The 19341-nt window shown below is 45.9% G+C and overlaps 1 protein-coding gene across 4 annotated transcripts; it reads right to left on the reverse strand.

Moving 5' to 3' along the window:
* Positions 1–477: 477 nt before the first annotated feature.
* Sf3b2 (splicing factor 3b subunit 2) lies at positions 478–16794 on the reverse strand. 4 transcript variants are annotated; one of them, XM_075973099.1, is made up of 20 exons: positions 16225–16794; positions 16006–16052; positions 15470–15547; positions 14016–14255; positions 12607–12724; positions 10358–10467; positions 9972–10068; positions 9570–9661; positions 9069–9284; positions 8792–8929; positions 8553–8633; positions 8143–8370; positions 6207–6356; positions 5492–5581; positions 5274–5381; positions 4197–4304; positions 3832–3974; positions 3637–3738; positions 991–1276; positions 478–699 (listed from the first exon to the last, which is right to left on the reverse strand). In XM_075973099.1, exons 1-20 carry the CDS (start codon positions 16355–16357, stop codon positions 628–630), a joined length of 2637 nt encoding a protein of 878 aa, XP_075829214.1. In that variant the 5' UTR covers positions 16358–16794; the 3' UTR covers positions 478–627. The 4 variants fall into 4 exon arrangements, with proteins under 4 accessions (XP_075829214.1, XP_075829216.1, XP_075829215.1 ...); XM_075973101.1 differs by having other exon boundaries at positions 10358–10464; positions 16225–16499; XM_075973100.1 differs by having other exon boundaries at positions 9570–9664; positions 10358–10464; positions 16225–16499.
* Between the last annotated feature and the right edge of the window lie 2547 nt (positions 16795–19341).

The raw sequence follows: 19341 nt of genomic DNA on the forward strand, positions 1-19341 counted from the left end.
GGATTCCATGCTCCAACCCAGTCTCAGAACTCAAGGGCGCCAGGGAAAAACAAGCCCTTCAAACATAAACACATAACTAGTGAATCCAAGGGTTAGCAGGGACGCTGGAACAATTTAGATTTTGAAACGTAGATGTTCTCCAATAACTAAGAAGTAGGCCTTTCTGCCACAAGGTCAACGAGGAAGGCCTGACCTGGCCTACTTCCCTAGCCTACAGTTACTTCCCAGCCTAGCCTGGGTGCTAAGCTGGCTATTTTTATTCCCCAGGGACAAAGCAATAAGGTCAGACCAGACCTAAAGGTACTTCCCTCAGAGCCTTCAGACAGAGGGGTAAGGGATAATAAATTATCCACAGTTTCAGCACAGCAACCTACGATCCCATAGTCCTATGGGGTAGTCTGTGATTATAGGCAAGAAGTATATGCTTCTGCAGAAGCTAAGAAGGAAAGAGATTCAAGAGTGTCATATATTCATCCATCCTTGGGAAACAGCTTTATTTACAAAACAAGTCTAAAATAAGAACATGAAATGACAAGCCTAGGGAAGTACAGAGTTAGCTTTGGGGACCCACATATAAAGCCCAGACATACAAAGGGCCTAAAGGAAGGCCAGCTATGTGAGGGGGACCTAAAATTTGAATTCCTTGTATTTCTTGCTGCCCCCACGACTGTCCTGGGGCTGAGCTTTCCGTTTCTTTTGCTGTAGGAGAAAGAGAGAGACAGGTTACAAGAGGTTAAACAATCCCCAGACAGTCATAGACATAAAAATTGAAAAAAAAGCACTGAAAACCACAATCTCTCAGATTTGCATCACTTTCTTCTGCTTCCTGTGCCCCAGCATCATGTCATTAAGAGATGGCAACCAATGGGAGATCTCTAAGAGCTTCAGGCACTGGGTCCACCTTCCCTCTCAGCACTGAAGCACACAGCCCCACCAGGGCAGACAGACTCTCCTCCTAGGCTGCCCCCCAGGGTCCCGGGTTGCACCCACCTTCTGTTTAGCAGCATGCTCAGCCACCATGTCACTGAAGTCTTCCTTCTCCACTTGTGCCTGCTGTTCCCGCACATGTTCCTCATACTTCTGGGTCATGGCCATGGGGTCCAGCTCCAACTCCTCAGGGGCCAGCGCTACTTCCACACCTTGCAGTTCAGGGGCTGGGCCCTTCCGACTCATGACCGTGGACATGTCATAGATGTGGGTTGACCCCATCATGGCTCCCCCAACAGTGGCTGTTCTCTTCTCTGGCAGTACAGTGAACAGTTGAGGTGTCTCACTGCTGTAAAAGACAAGAAAGTAAACCCAGTAAGGGACAAAGGGTCTCTGGATTCAAAGAAACATAGATAGCATTTAGATTCTTGGAGAATTCCACGATGACTGCAGCTGAAGTATCTATACAACTTTAGGTTAGGGATGTGGCGTGGGTCAGTGCTGATCCTACAGGACAGAATCTGTAAGGGCTACAGACACTAAACTAAGAGATCTTCTGAGTCAAATCAGAAGAGCAGAACCAGGACTTCCACATAAGGAAAGGTTAGTGGTCAAAGAGGCTAAGTTTCATAGAGAACTTTAGAGCCAGTGAAACAGCTCAGCTGGCAAGCCAGACTGACCTTTATAGGAACCCATAGAAAGGAGAAAGGAGAAAACCAACTCCACCAAGTTGTGACCGTTATGAGCTTGCTGCAGCACAATAGCACATACACACATAGGCCCACACAAACTCACCATGCATGCACACACAATAATTGTTTTTAAAAAAGGATAGCAGTCAGGCAGCGGCAGGTGGATCTCTCTGAGTTCGAGGCCAGCCTGGTCTACAAGAACTAATTCCAGGATAGCCTCCAAAACTACAGAGAAACCCTGTCTTGGGAACAAAACAAAACAAAACTATATACTGATCAAAACTGAAGATATGTAGGAATATAAAATACCCTGGGCCTAGTCAAGTAAATTTCACAAAGCTAAGCAGCCAGCCAGAAACTATTAGACATATAGCAAGGCATGGTACTGCACACCTATATTTAATCCCAGGACTGGGGAAGCTGAGACTGGAGAAGGCCATGAGTTCAAGGCCAGCTGTGGTGACATAGAGACCTCATCTCCCCACCCCACCCCCAAAAAAGCCACATGGCTTTCACCCCAGCACTAAAGGAAGCAGAGGAAGGCAGATCTCTGTGAATCCAAAGGAAGCCTGGTCTATATACAGACATAGGTCAGCCAGGGCAACACAGTAAGTAAGATCCCATCTTAGAAAAAAGAACGAGAAGTTTCAACTCACAGAAAGGATAATAGCAATCAAAATCAGTCCGGAAAGCTATAAGTAGTAGCACACACCTACAATCCCAGCCCTTAGGAGGTGGACGAAGAAAGAAAGAAAAAAAAAAGAAAGGAAGGAAGGAAGAAAGGAAGGAAAAGAATTCAAGATCAGCCTAAGCTAGGCTACTTGAAATCATCTCAAAAATAAAAAAAAAAAAAACCAATAAATGTTATAATAGCAAGTAAATGGGATTGAAGAGATAGATGACTCAGTGGTTACAAGCACTGACTGCTCTTCCAGAGGACCCAAGTTCAATTCCCAGCACTCACATGGCAGCTCACAACTGTCTGTAACTCCAGAATCCCCAACACCCTCACACATACATATATAGATGCAAAACACCAATAAAATAAAAATAAAAAATAATTAGCAAGCAAATACACAAAGTGTCATTACAGGGCCTGGGGAAATGGGTCAGTAGGTAATGTGCTTGCTATTCAAGCACAGGGACCTGAGTTTGGATCTGAAAACAAATTGTGTCTCTAAATCCAGCATAGGGGCAATGGAAACAACAGCAAGCCACAGGGTCTGTGAGAAATCCTGTCTCAAAAAAATAAGAGGGACGGGCTGGAGAGGTGGCTCAGAGGTTAAGAGCATTGCCTGCTCTTCCAAAGGTCCTGAGTTCAATTCCCAGTTACATGGTGGCTCACAACCATCTGTAATGGGGTCTGGTGCCCTCTTCTGGCCTGCAGGCATACAGACAGAATATTGTATACATAATAAATAAATAAATATTAAAAAAAATAATAAGGGGGAGAGCAATAGATGAAGACTCTTGTGTGGCTATTCAGACCTGAAATTACTTTATTATGATCATTTCTCTACCTCAACTATCTATCCTGCTGACATCCCACTGGTGCAAAGTTGGTGTTTAATAATTGTTAAAAGATTCAGGCAGTGGTAGGGCACACCTTTAATCCTAGAACTCAGGAGGCAGAGGCAGGCAAATTTCTGTGAGTTCGAAGCCAGCCTGGTCTACAGAGTGAGTTCCAGGACAGCCAAGACTACACAGAGAAACCCTGCCTCAGAAAAAGAAAGAAAGAAAGAAAGAAAGAAAGAAAGAAAGAAAGAAAGAAAGAAAGAAAGAAAGACATACATGAATCTTATCTACATGGGAAGTAGAAAAAGACAAGATCTCCTGAGTAAATTGGGAGCATCGGAATGGGGGGGGGAGCAGAAAGAAATATATAGCTCAATAAAAACAATAAAAAAATTGCTAAGAAAGGAAATAAAGAAAAACGGAATTAAAAAGTCAGCCAACCAACCTAGAAGACCAATTAAGAAGTCCTCCCCCACAATTACTGCCCGACAACTTCTCTCACCCATCCATTGCCTCCTCAATCTTCTTCTTCCTCAGCTCAATGAGTTCAGGGGTCTCCATTCCAGCTGGCACTGACGAGAATCCTCCAGGAGTGATGAGGCCACTATGAGGAGGAGAGAAATAAAAGCTCCATTGTAAAGCAGCAGCCTCCAGGGACAAACAGACTGCTCTGGAGGAGCCAGGCTCCACTTCCTACCTGTCTGCAGGTGTGACAAAGCCAGTCTCATCTGGCTTGTCTTCATCACTTTCTTCCTCTTCCTCTTCTTCTGAGGATTCTTCATCAGACGGTTCTAGTTCTCCCCAAGGGGTCCGATCAATCTCTTCTTCTTCAGTTTTGGTCTGAAAGAGATTCCTCATTCATTCAACAAGTACTTACTGTGTGCCTACTGCCCACCCTGCTGTCACGAAAGATGGACGAGTAAGCACATAAATGCCCTAAAGGAAAGCTGCGTGACCAATCAAGAAAACACATGCCCCAACTCCCTGATAATGAAGTTACAGACCAACTATTCCTAACCTCTTAAGCACTGAGTAAAATCAAACTCAGCAGCCTCCCCATACCTGAAACTCAGCAGCGTTGGTTCCAAACACATCCCCATAAAGTGGCTTCCCAGTCTCATCTACTGGGGGTTTGCCCCATCCACCAGCATGGTATCCAAAGGAACAGCTCTGCAGAGGAGGAAACATGAATGAGTTTCTCCTAAACTCTAAAAAAGGCTGAAAAAAAGTTAACACTCCAGGATACAAAGCTTAATCTGGGAAACTAGGATGGCAAAACATAGTTAAACATTAGAAGACATTTAAAGAAAAACAAAACAAAACCATGGAAGGTGGTGCTCACCTTTAATTCCAGCACTTGGGAGGCAGAGGCAGGTGGATCTCTGTGAGTTCCAGGCCACACTAGACTACAGAGCAAGTCCATAATAGACAAGGCTGCTATACAGAGAAACCCTGTCTCAAAAAAACAAGGAAACAAATAAAAATAGTAAAAACTATTGGGGCTGGAGAGATGGCTCCGTGGTTAAGAGCACTTGCTTTTACAGCAAACCTGGGTCCAGTTCTCAGCACCTACATGGCAGCTCACCACTGTCTGTAACTCCAGTCACAGAGAATCTGACACCATTTCCTGGCCTCTGAAGACATCAGGCATACACACAGATGTAGGTAAAACAATAAACATAAAAAAGTAAATAAGTAAAAGCTACTACTTTTTAAAAAAGGATGTTAACTCAGTGGATAAAGAAGGGCTTTTCTTCTGTAAAAGTAAGGACCTGAATCAAATATTCAGCTACACAGGGCTGCTCACACCTATAATAAGCCAGCATTAGGGGGTGAAGACAGGTGGATCCCAAGGGCTTACTGGCCAGCCAACCTAGCTAAAACAGCTTCTGGTTCAAGATAGATCCTGTCTCAAAGCAATAACACAGAGAACCATTAAGAGAGACCATATCACTCCATATTCTGCTCTGTCCACACATTCGTGAATAACATATACACACTCCTGTGTATATAACACACACATACACACACACACACACACACACACACACACACACACACACACACACACACAGATAAGAAGAAAAAACAAAAACAAAAAAATAGGCAGCCAAGAGGGAAAACAAGCTCTCTGCTCACCTCAGGAATAGGTGAATTCAGCCCAGGAATTTTCAGGTTCGGGTAGGATGGGGGTGGCCCATATCGCTGCATGGCAATCAGCCATGGGGGAGGGACTTTGTGGGCATTCTGTAGGAAAAGCAGAACAGGATATGACCCATCTTCCCCTACCCATCTTTCCCTTCTGCTCCTATTCTCATCCTCTCTCCGTTTTCCCCAGCCACATAGTCAACACTTACGGGTCCTACTGGCATCCCTAAGGAAATCCTTAGTTCATCAGATAGGTCTCCAGGCTTCTTCTCCTTCAGCCGTGTCTCAAACTCCTTCCCCTGTGGAAAAAGCACAGCCTGCTCTATTGGGGATTCCAGACACATCCTAAGATCTCAGTGGCATGGGGATATGAGAACAGACAAGAAGTCCTAATTGCCATCAGATACAAAGTCTCATGAGGATTGCTGGGCTCCCACTTAGATTTTGGGTAGAACAGGAAAAGGAAGAAAGCCAGACTCCTTCTGCTACGAATGCACTTTGAGAGTAAGGCCAAATGCAGGGCCTGCTTTCTCACTTGTGAAACGAGGTCCCTGGACAGGATGGCTGTCAGCATCCTTCTATCTCAATCACCTTTTCATGCCATGGTGATTAACATTTCAAAAATTGGGGGTAAGAACAAAACTTTCTCCCACTTAAAACACAAAATGTTTCTGCATAACACCGGCCACTTGGCATGTTGTCCCTAAACCACCCGCAAAAACATCACTTCAAATACCTGGTCTATAACTCTCTTCTGAAAAAAGGTCTTGTTTGAGGGAAGAAAAAAAAAACCACATACTGTCTTACCCAGGGCCAGCAATGGGAAATTTTAAGGCTAAGGATCACTGTACTAGCTTTGAAATGGACTTTAACCAAAGTCAACATCAAGATTCAGCCCTGTACCTCCCAGCCCCCTTCCCGAACCTCATAATATAGGTCCCCATGGATAGTGAGCTTTGGCTTGGTCTGCCACTTGAAGAAGGCATCATGCAGTTTCTGGTAGTCAATATCTATCTTCCCCATCTTGGGCCGAACTTTCTCTCTCATTTTTGACTTCATGGTCTTTTGTTCTTCCTGTAAAAAGTATCAGAAGAGATGAATTCCTAGTATTAGTCAATTCTTTATTAGACACTCTGGCTCAAATTCAATGGAACCTCATTTATCTCACTCTGAAAAATCAGCTTAGCTTCAAGAAGCCCCTGAGCACAACAGCAGCACCTGAAATTCAAATGGCGCGGTCTGCTGAACAAAACAGACCCACTTTATGAAAGTAATCTCAGTGTTCCGGCAGTCCCTACTGCTTGAATGTGTGACCAAGAGAACAAAACCAAGGCTGGAGAGTTGGCTCACTGGTTTAAAAGCACTAGCGCTTTCGCAGAGGCCATAACTTCAGTTCCCAGCACCTATATGGTGGCTTACAGTAAGTCCCAACTCTAGTTCCAAAGGTATATGACATCCTCTGATCTCCACAGGCACTGGGTATAAACCCAGTACATACATGCATGCAAGCAAAACACCACATATAAAAAGCAAACTAAAATCTAAAACTAAAAGAGTGAGAACTAGATGACTACAAGCTAAATGGAAAACAGTTTTCATGTAAAGTTCAATCACAGACAACTAGTGCTCAACGTATTTACTTAAAATATTTAAACTTAAAAATTTACATAAGCATTGTGCTAGGCAGTTTTATGTCAACTTGACACAAGCTGGAGTCGTCTGAGAGGAGGGACCCTCAATTAAGAAAATGCCTCCCTATGATCTGTAGGGAAGGGGTTCTCAACCTTCCTGACACTGTGACTCTTTAATACAATTCCTCATGTTGTCCTGACCCCGAACATAGAATTATTTTCATTGTTACTTCGTAACTGTAATTTTGTTACTGTTATGACTTGTAATGTAAATATCTGTGTTTTCTGATGGTCTTAGGTGACCCCTGTGAAAGGGTCGTTTGACACCCTCCACCCCAACAAAGGGGCCAGCTGCTGTTGTAGGACATTTTCCTAATTAGTGATTGATGGGGGAGGGCCTATGCCTGAGCTGGTGATCCTGGGTGTTATAAGAAAGCAAACTGAGCAGCACTCGGGAGGCAGAGGCAGGCGGATCTCTGTGAGTTCGAGACCAGCCTGGTCTACAGAGCTAGTTCCAGGACAGGCTCCAAAGCCACAGAGAAACCCTGTCTCGAAAAACCAAAAAAAAAAAAAGGAAGCAAACTGAGCAAGGTGGTGATGGCAATGCACACTTTTAATCACAGCACTTGGGAGGCAGAGCTGTGAGTTCGAGGCCAACCTGGTCTGCAAAAGCTAGTTCCAGGACAGCTAAGACTATTACATAAAGAAACCCTGTCTCAAAACCCCCCCACCCAAACAAAGAATGCTGAGCAAGTCGTGGAGCAGGCCAGTAAGCAGCTCCCCGCCATGGTTTCTGCATCAGCTCCTGCCTCCAGGTTCCTGACCTGCTAGAGTTCCTGCCCTCACTGCTTTTGATGATCCACTGTTACAATGGAACTGTGAATGAAATAAACCTTCCCTCTCCACGTTGCCTTTGGTCATGATGCTTTATTACAGCAACAGTAACCCAACTAAGCCAAGCATCATTTGCACCTCTAGCTAAAGATGCATCAGAAAACAGCAAGCAGACCTAAGTGAAGGCAGGCAGAAAGAAAAGAGAGGAAGAAAACGGCTATTCAGAACCAGGAACCTCAAACTAGCAAAGGAGTGATGCTCTAAGTTCAAACTCAAGGTCTACTTACAGTGCTGACTTCTAATCTGCAAAAGGTTAATTAGACCAATTCTAAGGCAGCCTGCTACCAAGGGCAAGGGTGGCTGAACTCAAGATTTGTGCCCCAGTCCGGCCTCACCTTCTCCTGCAGGGCCTCTCGCATCTCCTGAATGCCCGTGCGTTTGATGAAGTCTGGCAGCTCAAAAGGGGGCTTCTCAATGCCCCGCTTGCCTTGCAGGTACTTGCGCTTAAAACACCAGTGGCGTGGCACAGGGACAGAGTTCCGGGTAGCCTTGAGGTGGACCAAGAGCTTAGGGTCCTGTGCTGTCACGTCGTGCATCTCCACAACATCAGGCCGAGCCACCAGCTGAAAAGCAGAGCAATACAAAGCCCACCTCTTGACTAAAGCTGTCGTCTCTTTCTCAAGACACCTATACCAAGCATCCATAAAAGCACCTCCCTGGAAGCCCTCTAAAGCACGCTTGGTGGGCTGAGTGCACGCCACCATTTCCCAGCCTCCAGGTCCGGATGGGTCATCTCGGCTCTAACCTGCTTGAGTTCTGCCACAGTAAAGCGATTCATTCGGCGCAGCTTCTTCTTGGACAGCTTAGGAGCTTCTGGCTTCTTTTCCTAAAATAAAGTAACCTCTTAGGTGGACCTCAGGTGGGAATCAAACTGCCCAGCCCACTTCAATGCTTAAATCATAAAAGCCTTTTACCATGGTGCCTACAGGAAGCACCTCAACTTTCTGTGCCCTGCATCTGTCTCCAACTGTGAGGGAGCCTGACCTGTTCATCATCGCTGCTGTCATCATCACTGTCCTTGTGCTCCTCCTCAAAGCCCTTCTTCTTAGGGACTGCAGAGTTTTCCATTTTGTCAAGTTTCTCCGGCTCCTTTTCTTTTTCCTTCTTCACATCATCAGTGAGCTAAGGAGACAGAGCATTTGAAAATCTCATTCTCCTGACACACCTCCATTTTGATGTATGCAAGCAATGATCCCAGTCTCATGTCACCGCATCCCATACCCATCAAGTGTGGCCCACTCAGAGCACACACTCCTTGTACCTTGAAAGCCTCAAAAATCCTCTTGAAGAAGATGAAGTTGGGCTCGTAGATTTCAGGCTCTTCGGTCACATATTCAATCTCGACATCAGCAGCAGGGGAGTCAGAGCCTCGAGACCGAGCTGAGTCTTTCTCTCGGTCCCCAGAGCTCTCTGAAGATGCTGTGCGTACCCGCTGGGGCTTTTTCTTCTTCTTTCGGTTCCGACGCTTCCGGTTTTTCTATGAAAACAGGAAAACTACCTCAGTCAGAGAATCTGCACCTATGCCTGCCTTCACTACTTTAGCACTAAGTCTTTACCCAAACAGGCAGAAGCCAAAGTTTTGCCTCTCAAAAGGTAAGCTGCTGTGCAGCCTGGAGCCACAGCCTTTCCAGCTGGGCAGCAACAGTACTCAGAACTCAAGGGCGCTGTGACAAATGAAGGTCTGCGAGATGCTTAGATGACCATCAGCACATTTTCAAACTGCATCTCTGCATCACCCTTCTGGACGGGCTTCATCACATACCTCCTTTTTGGATATGGACACGGTGTCCTCCTCAGTCTCTGATGCTGACTGTCCCAGGGATGAGCGAGTGTCTGTCTCCATTTCTTCTTCCTCTGCTTGAGAAGAATGTGGCAATCAACTCGCCTAACAGTAACTTCACAGTCATCTTTTCCTTTTCTTTTTTTGAAACAGGGTGGTCTCAAACTTACTATGTAGACAAGAAGGACTGTGCACTTCTGATCCTCCTCTCTCTACCTCTAAGTGCTGGGATCAAGAATATATGCGCTACCACACCCAGTTTTCTCGTCACTAGAGTCAGCTGCTCTCTAAACCGTGCTCTTCTCAGGATGAGAAAGGAGGACATGGCCTCAGTACAACACTGTGGTCCAGTCCTGTGCTGCAGCTTTAGGACACACTACTCACCCTGCTGAGAGTTCATCTCTTCCTGACGGCTTTCCTTCAGCTGCAGAATCTTTTCCAAAGCCTGGGGGATCTTGGGGCCCACAGAGGGATCATCCATCTGCCAGAGACAATACAATCAGAAGAGCCGCCTCCCTCATTCCTATCTCTTGTCTTGGAAAGACTACTGGGTGGTGGTGACACACAACAGATGAGGCTCTGCATCCCTTAGGATTCTGCCCAACATGTCTCCCAAGTCCTTAACCCTAAAGTTCATTGTAGCTAACTGTTGTTCCTGCCTATGCCCAAGAATTTAAGCCACCCCCACACCACAGACTCCCCTGAGATCCTAAAGCAGTCCCCTCTAAACTACAACCTTTCTGACCAAAGAAAGAAGCCAGCAGTCTCACCTCTCTGTTCTCATCTCCAGGGGGCGGTGGGGGACCCCGAGGGCGAGGAACAGGTGCCCCCATGGGCAAGACAGTGGGAGTGGGAACCACAGGGCCTACTGGAGCAGCTACTGTGTGAAGGAACAAAGTCCAATGTCAGAATAGTCTCCTGGTGGCAGCTGTCCTACAGGGCACGAGGTGATGAAGGGCACAGGAGAACTTGTGGGGTGCTGGCATGTTCTGGTATAGGCTTCCCAGGCTGGCTGCACATACACATGGTATGTAAAAACTTATGACCTAGAATACACTTGTTATACTTAAGTTTTTCTTTCTTCTTTTGAATGATTATTTTTCTATTTTCTTCTCTCACATTCCATTTGTGTGGTTATAGCCACAGAGGCCATAACAGGAAGTCCGATCCCCTCAAGCTGGAGTTACCAGTGATTGTAAGTCACCCAGTGTGGCTGGTCGGGTAGAACTCGGGTCCTCTGCATGACGAGCAGGCACTCTTAAGTAATGAAATATCTCTCCAACCTCTTTGTTTTTTCATTTGTTTTCTAATTTTTATTTATTTTATATGTAGAATGTTTCACCAGGTGTTGGTGGCACATGACTTTAATCTTAGCTCTTAGGAGACAGATCTCTGAGAGTTCAAGGCCAGCCTGGTCTACAAGAGCTAGTTCCAGGACAGGCTCCAAAGCTACAAAGAAACCCTGTCTCGAAAAATCACAAAAAAAAAAAGGACTGTTTCTTCTGCACATACTTATGTACACATGCACTCCTGGTGCCTGAAGAGGTCAAAAGAGAGGGTCAGATTCCCTAAAAATGTAGTTGAGTTATGAGCCAGCATGTGATGCTGAGAGCTGAACCTAGGTCCTCAGCAAGAGTAACAAGTACCCTAAACAACTCTATCTCTCCAGCCCTTTTGTTTTGGAGATAGGTTCTATGTTGCTCAAGCTCATGATCCTTTCTTCGGCCTCTGACCAATAGGATTACAGGTTACAGATATGCACCATCATGGCTGACTCTAATCGTTTCATTTTTGTTTTGGAGACAAGGGTCTCCCTATGTAGCTCAGGCTGGTTTAGAACTTGCTTTGTAAACCATATTGCTCTCAACCTCACAGAGATGAGCCTGGCTCTGGCTCTGGAAGGTATATACCACTAAGCTCAGCAAGTAGTTTATTGATGTGCATGGGTTTTTTGTGTGCATGCATATATATGTACATGTGTGCCTGGTGCCCAAGGAGGTCAGAAGAGGGCACTGCATCCCTTGGAAGTGGAGTTACAGATGACTGTAACCTACCATATGGGTACTAGGAACAGAACCTGGGACCTCTGCAAGAGCACCAAATGCTCTTAACCACTGAGTCATCTCTCTAGTCTCAGTAATCTTTTAAATTTGATATATATACTCGTCCCTTGGTATCCATGGGGACTTTGTTTTAGGACCACACCCAAATACTGGAATCAGAATGCTCAAGTCCTTCGTAGAAAACATAGGATTTGCACAGAATCTGTAAATACACTTTGTATATTTTAAGATCATTTCTAATACCCACGACAATACAAATGCTATGTAAATAGATCTGTTAGTGAATGACAAGAAAAAGTCTGTATGTGTTGAATACAGACACATATTTTAAGTATATATATATATTTAAATAAAATATATATCAACATATAAAAACATACATATTAATATATCTTTAAATACACATATACATGTGTGTATATATATATATATTTAAATGATAAACTACAAGGAATTTCCAACTTTTAAATTATTTAACTTCGTTTTATATGCATTGGTATAACAGTGTCATAGTCTCTGGAACTGGATTTACAGACAATAACTGGAGTTATAAGCAGTCATGTGGGTGCTGGGAATTGAACCCGAGTCCTCTGGAAGAGCAGTCAGTGCTCTTAACTACTGAGCCATCTCACCAGCCTCAATATATATATATTTTTTTAAATTATGTAAGTCGGACAGTGGTGGTACATCCCTTTAATCCCAGTTTTTGGGAGGCAGAGGCAGGTCAGCCAGATCTACAGAGTGATTTTCAGAACAGCCAGGGCTACACAGAGAAACACAGGTTTTCAAGTAGCCCAGATCATCTTTGAAATTGATATATTACCTAGGACGACCTGTACCCTCCTGCCGTTACCTCTCAAGCAGTAGGATTATAGAAATGTGGCAGCATGCCCAGATAAAAAGAAGTATTTTAAAAATTACCTTCTGTGCTCCTCCCTTCCACTCAAGGGTCTTACCTCGAGGGCCCAGAGGAGTACGAACACCCAGCTGACCCATATCTTGAGGAGGCCGAGGGACTGCAGTGCCCATCTTGGCAATCTCCTGCTGTCGTTCCTGCTCCATTAACACAGCGGCCTATAAGAGGGGAGTGAAGACACAGTGAGAAAGAATTTGGCACCAGCCCGACAATGTGTTCTTTCAGGAGTGCAATCAGGAAGCCACGAGGGGATGACAACCTCCACTCCTACATTTGCATAAAACTTGTTAAATTAGAACTATTCACCACAATGCAAAATTCCTAGAAACCAATGAGAAAAACCCTAGGAAATTTCTGGTTCCTAGAAGAGAATTCACTATTTAAATAAACACTACCATCTACTTTTCAATGCATTTTCTTCCCCCAGAGTTCAAACTATTTAGAAAGAACCATGAGTCATTTTCTTTTAGTTATCCCTTAAAATCTGCCACAACCTAGACAAACTAGTAGGCCATCCATGTGTCCACATTTGTATTTAATGCTTGCCTTCTAATACTCCTAAATTACCCACTGGGTAAACTTGACATGGGGCAGAACATCTTCACATCATTCCCAAACCTATACTCATCACAGTCTAAATCCAATACAAATGACCACATATGCCAGCATTCTCCACAAAGTACCCAAATGATGCCACGTAAGACTAGCAGTAATCAGCCTAGCACTGATGGAACACATCTTTAATCCCAGAACTCGGGAGGCAGAGGCAGACATCTCTCTGAGTTCAAGGCCAGCTCAGTCTACAGAGAGAGACCCAAGACGGCCAGAGCTACACAGACAACTGTCTTGAAAAGCAAAACAAAAAAGTAATTGTAAATATTTTCTGTAATAGATAAATATTACATGTGTCATTATCACAGAAATTGTGCTACATACTTGATTTAGTTTGATTCTTTCTTTTTCTAGTAACAACCCTCTAAAAATTAAAAAATCATTTTTAACTTATACACCACACAAAAGCGGGTTGCACAATGCTAAATCCTGGACTCTACATAAAAATGGAAATACAGGAACTTAGTTGGTAATGAGGTAGCCTCCAAGGCAAACTTGAATGAAGCATCTTGATTTGTATACTAAGTAATATTAAACGGCATCCTATGGACGGACCACGATGTGGAAAGTTAGGGCTTCTGTTGCTCTAAGAGCTCATGTTCCTTCAGTGAATGATTTCCTTGCTTAAAAAGAAAACAACCTCATTCCAGCAACAATACAGCCCAAGCCAATCTACCAAAATTTTTGCTTCTAGGATTCTCTGTCACCTTGTACCTATGTTCTAGTCTTCAATCAATACCTCCCTAAAAGGCATGGCCTCAGGGTCTAGCTTTCGGAGGCTCCATTTCCGCATCAAGAACCTACTGTATGCTAGGTACAAGTTTCTACCTGTCCTACCTGTTTGGCACGTTCCTCTTGCTGCATCAGCAAAGCTGCCTGCTGCTGTGCTAGCTTCAGCCGTTCATCTTCCGATAATGCCACAGGCTCACCAACTCGGAGAGGAGGCGGGGGCCCCAGATTTGGTGGGTGAGCCATAGGAAAGCCAAGGCCAAGGCCTGGTGGAGGTGGTGGAGGTGGTGGAGGAGGCTGTAGAGGGGGGAGTCCCATAGGTGGTGGTGGCATAGGAATCCCAGACAGCTATGGGGGGAAAAATACAGTTATGAACTAGAAAGCATTTCTTCATTTTAGAAGCATTTGCTGGAGACCTAGCAAAAGAGCTAGGCATTCAAAGTCAAATGATGCAGAACCGAGAAGAGGCTAACTTTAGAGCACTGATCAAACGAAGCTATTGGTGCCTCTGAAAAATAACAGGCACATACATTTTGCATTCAATTTAAGGAGATGCAAAGACACCTCTAAAATCCATATAGGAACTTTACAATACACACACACCAATAGACCCTAGGTCAAAGCCACTACTTTAGAAGAAGATACTCAAATATTAGATTCTAAAGGGACTTAAAGAAATAGGAACCAGGGTTGTAGAGACAGACCAGCAGTGAAGAACTGCTCTTGCATCATAGGGGTCAATTCCCAGCAGCCAGATGATGGCTCACAATCCTCTGTCACTCCAGCAACAGTGATGCCACCCGGTATGATGGCTTCCTGTTGACACTGCATGCACATTGTGCCCATGCACAGAGGCAAAACACACACACACACACACACTATTTTTTTTCGAGACAGGATTTCCCTGTGTAACCCTGGCTGTCCTGAAACTCCCTCTGTAGATGGAATCAGAGCTCCACCAGTGCTGGGATTAAAAGCATTCACCATCACCGCTCATGTTTTGTTTTGGTTTTTTTTTTTAAAGAAATAGAAACCAAAGTGCCAGGGCACAGAATGCCAATGAATTACTAAATACAAGAGGTATATAATAAGATCAGAGCATTTGCCTTAATGTCTCAGTGAATAATTTGGGAGTTAGGCCTGATAACAAGCACATGACTACATCCAATTGGGAGAGAATCAAGTAAGAATTCTAAGTATTCAAGCTGAATCTTAAATAAATCCAATTTGGAAGAGCAGACATTAGGGACTGAAGCAATACAGGCACTAAGTCAGAAGTGAACAGGGAGCTGGAGAGATGGCTCAGTGGTTAAGAGCACTGCCTGCCCTCAGGTCCTGAGTTTAGTTCCCAGCAACCACATGGTGGCTCACAACCATCTGTAATGAGATCTGGTGCCCTCTTCTGGCCTGCAGGCATACATGCAGACAGAATACCGAGGATACTGCATACATAATAAATAAATAGATTTTTTTCTTTTTTCGAGACAGGGTTTCTCTGTAGCTTTGGAGCCTGTCCTGGAACTAGCTCTTGTAGACCAGGCTGGCTACAAACAGTCTCTTACCTGGGCTGACATAGGAGGCGGAGCAGCTTTGTCCCCATCCTCTCCTCTTAAAACTGGTCGATTCAGCACGATGCCAGTCTACAAAAGAAAAGGGAACTCCGTGTCAGACTAAGAGAAACTATTCCATTCCACGACCTCCTCTCCCATTCATTTAGTTAACAAAATTCACCAACACCCGTTTGCCAGAGACTGGGGCTGAAACCTGAGAGAAGCAAGCGGGGTAGAATCGATTACAACAAAGCAAAGGCAAAAACTGGCAAAGCGTTCAAGCCCTGGCTTGCTGCGATGAAGTACATAAGAAACGAAGACCAAGCCAGTCGTGTATTTTTAATCCCAGAGCACTCCGGAGGCGAAGGCAAGATGATCTCTTTAGTTCGAGTCCACCTTGGTCTACAGAGTGAGTTCTAGGACAGTCAGGGCTACCAGAAAAACACTATCTCGAAAAACTGAAAAAAGTAAAAGAAACGAAGACCCATCCATGTGGAGTCTTAGAGCCCTCTAGTAAAAAGTTAGACCTATCTTGAACAAACACTCACCTGGCGGGTGTAGGTCTGCAGCCGTTCAACCAGCTCCTCGCGACTCCCTGTGGGACGAAGCACAGAATCCGGGGGTCAGTAGCAACCCCAACAGACCAGCTGGGCCAAGTCGGGTCGCAGCGGCCTGTCTCCGCCCCCCGCCCGTGGGTCTCCTGGGTAACCAGGCTCCTCTTCTCCACAAGACCACGCAGCCTCCCTTGACCGCCCCATGAGCCTCACCCTGGATCGGAGCTCCTATTTCCGCCAATTTGGCCTGAAGCTCCTGGGCAGCCCAGGCGCCATAGTGGCCTGGAGGTGGCGGCGGTGGCAACTGCAATTCTCCTTTGGGAGGTTCTGGATGCTCCGCCGCCATCTTTGCCACAAGAAGGCGCGCGACCAACACGGAAGCTCGGATCAGCCACCGAGCCTACTTCACGGAACTTCCGGCAGCGCGGTCCACCATGTCCCCCGGTGATTGGAAAGCACTTGATCGAGAAAACCCCACCCCCTCCGCCGTTTGCTAGGAGAAAGAATACGCCACTAACCAAAGGCTGCAAAGCCTTCTGGGAGTTGTAGTCTGCGGTTGCACCGCCTACAGGCTGAACGCTTGCCGCAACACCCAGTACCCAACGGTAGATCCGCCGCTAGGGCCGCGGAAAGGGCGGCCCTCTGCTGTGCGGGTCCTTTTTGCTTCTCACCGGACCAAATGCTTACTGAGCCTTCTGGTCCGACATCCTCAGTGATGCAGTACCTGGATGCTTATTTCCCCCAGGAACTCCTAGAGACTGCTTTCTGGCGCCCGCCAAGTAGGAGGTTGGAGCCAATGCCTCTGAATAAAACAGTGTCCGATTGTTTGCCTGTTCGCTACGACCCGAGCAAGCTTGAATAGGCTGAAAGGGGATCAGAGCCCGTGGAGGAACGGACCCGCCGGGCTGTGTTCCAGCTGCTTGACTTGGGGGAAGGGCAATTCTAAAATCCCCCTTTCCACATTCGAGAAAGGCTTAAATAAATGCCTTTCCTGCCAAATGTTTCCCTTCCTTTCTAGATTTCGTACCATATTCAATTTTCCACCTTTCGATTTTCAAACGAAATGTGCACCACTTGCATGTCATTGTCTGTGGAGGCCAAAGTTTCAGATCTCCTGTAACTAGTTACAGAGGTTATGACTCGAACCCAGGTCCTCTGCAAAAGCAACAAGTGCTTTTAATGCCATCTCTCCATCCCCAAGGTTTTCGTTGTTGTTAGGGAGGCAGAGGCAGGCGGATCTCTGAGTTCGAGGCCAGCCTGGTCTACAAGAGCTAGCTCCAGGACAGGCTCCAAAGCTACAGAGAAACCTTGTCTCGAAAAAATAAAAATTAAAAATTAAAAAACAGTGTGTCACCATGTGGCCCAGGCTAGCCTCGAACTCCTGCTCCTTTGAGAACTACACATGTGCACTACCATGTCCTGCTTCATGGCTTGGCAGGCCTGCTATTTGAGATTTAGACTCACCATGTAGCTCCGACTGCCCTGGAACAAACTCTAGCCCAGGCTAAACCTCTAGTTTGGGCAAGCCACCTGCCTCAGCTTCCTAAGCTGTAAGCACACCCATTGCCCTCTCTCACTTTTAGGTCTTCCCTTCCTTTTATTCCTACTTCCATTCCCAAAACAGGAGCAAGAACTTGATCTTTTTCTGTCACCCAGCACTCAGCACCCAGCAGGCATCTAATATTTACAACAATGATTATTGAGGGGGGGGAATATCTATCTATGGGATTTTATCTTCTTGTAGGGAAAAACAAACAAAAACCTATTCAAGACCTTTCCTGGGGCAAGACACCATGACCCTGGCTGTACAGCATCACTTTCCCCACTAGTCCTGCCCTCTCATAAGTCTGTTTCTGTGTGTGATGAATAAGGGAGAACACAAATGGTCTCATTCCCACCCACACACTTCAGATCTTTTCTTCCTAGCCACCTCCATTTCACCAGCTGTTCCCACAGGAGAAATAATTGGAAAGTTGGGGGGCGGGGCACATAAGATGCAGAAAAGGTGACGTTTTAGAGAGACACAAGAAGGTGGGGGGGGCACTGGTTCTCATTCTCTTCACCCATCTCCGAACTTGGACCCTTCCCCTTTGAGTACCATCACAGCCTAGGCCACTGGGAGGACGGAGATCATAGTCAGAAAGGACAGTACTAAATCAAGAACAGTGGTAGCCTTCCTCTATGCCTGTCAGCCCACCATTGGCAGCCTTTTTCTGCTTCCTGTAACTAGAGAGCCCAGAGCAGGTCATCTGAGGCTGGAGGCCCCAGTGGAGGCTCAGACAGGGAGAGGGAGGGCGGGGTCTTTGATTAAGGCAAGATCAGTAGAGCAGATGGGTCATTAATATAACTAGGACCAGAAAAGGACACACTAAGCAGGATCTGATTTTTTTCCCACAATTGTCCTGGGATGCAGATAAGATACCAAACTGTGCAAAGGTACAGACAGAGAAAACAGAAGCTGGCATGTCCAAGATCCCTGACTCTGAAGTCTTTCCCTTCTCCCTGGCAAAGATCCTTACATGATGCCCACTTATTGGCTGTGTGAGACCAGAAGGAACCAATGCAGCCCCTTTCAGTACCAGCTTTGGGTGGCTACCCTATTTGAAGATCCTTCCCTTGCCCAGAATGAAGAGGACAGCCCATGCCAGCCCCAGAACAAACTGTGGGCTCACGGCATCTAATGTGGCTTTAGGAGATGCTACTGTCAGATACCCACAAGTAGCTCTCTCAAACAGAGCCATTACAAAGAAATAGCTGCCCATTTCAGTGCTGACAGTAACAGGACTCAGGAAGTTGCCTCCTGACTCCAGGATGGAGTAACAGTAGAAACCAGAAATAAACTGGAGTTTCTGGTTCCCAGGGCAAGAGACCCTAGACCTGGCAATAACTCTGATCAGAAGTAAGACCTCTGGAATCCTGCAGGCAAGGCATAGGTGAATTCCTAAGCTGCCTCAGGAGAGCTGAGGGACAAGCTAGAAGGGAAGAGAACCAGACAGGGCTAGTGGTGGGAAGTAGAGGGGAAGAGAGAGGAAATACAGGTGGCTGCAAGTGTACCTGAACCTCTAACTCAGCCTCAAGACGCTGCAGTGACCAACAGGACCCAGTAGTGATATAATGTTGAAATTTTACTGTTACCTTCCCAGCCTCGGTTTTCATGTCTGGTGGAGAAAGTGTGTTGAGCACAATGGTTTTGAGCGCTCTACACAAGATTGCAGGCGGAAGATCCCAAGATGCCAGTATCACCAGAAAGTGCTCAGCAGCAGCAGGCAAGCTACAGGGTCCCCCTCCCCTTGCTGCTTCTCCTTTTCCCCCTCCCCTGAGCCACCAGGC

The sequence above is a fragment of the Microtus pennsylvanicus genome, chromosome 5 (assembly GCF_037038515.1).
Source record: "Microtus pennsylvanicus isolate mMicPen1 chromosome 5, mMicPen1.hap1, whole genome shotgun sequence".
NCBI classification, from domain to species: domain Eukaryota; kingdom Metazoa; phylum Chordata; class Mammalia; order Rodentia; family Cricetidae; genus Microtus; species Microtus pennsylvanicus.

What these genes read in the sequence shown, in the direction of transcription:
- Sf3b2 (XM_075973098.1), bottom strand. Translation starts at nt 16,357, where the DNA reads ATGGCGGCGGAGCATCCAGAACCTCCCAAAGGAGAATTGCAGTTGCCA. An exon ending in GGATTTTTGAGGCTTTCAAG is followed by an intron (nt 8,930 to 9,068) that starts GTACAAGGAGTG and finishes CTGTCTCCTTAG; the next exon opens with CTCACTGATGATGTGAAGAA. An exon ending in CCAACGCTGCTGAGTTTCAG is followed by an intron (nt 3,975 to 4,196) that starts GTATGGGGAGGC and finishes AATCTCTTTCAG; the next exon opens with ACCAAAACTGAAGAAGAAGA.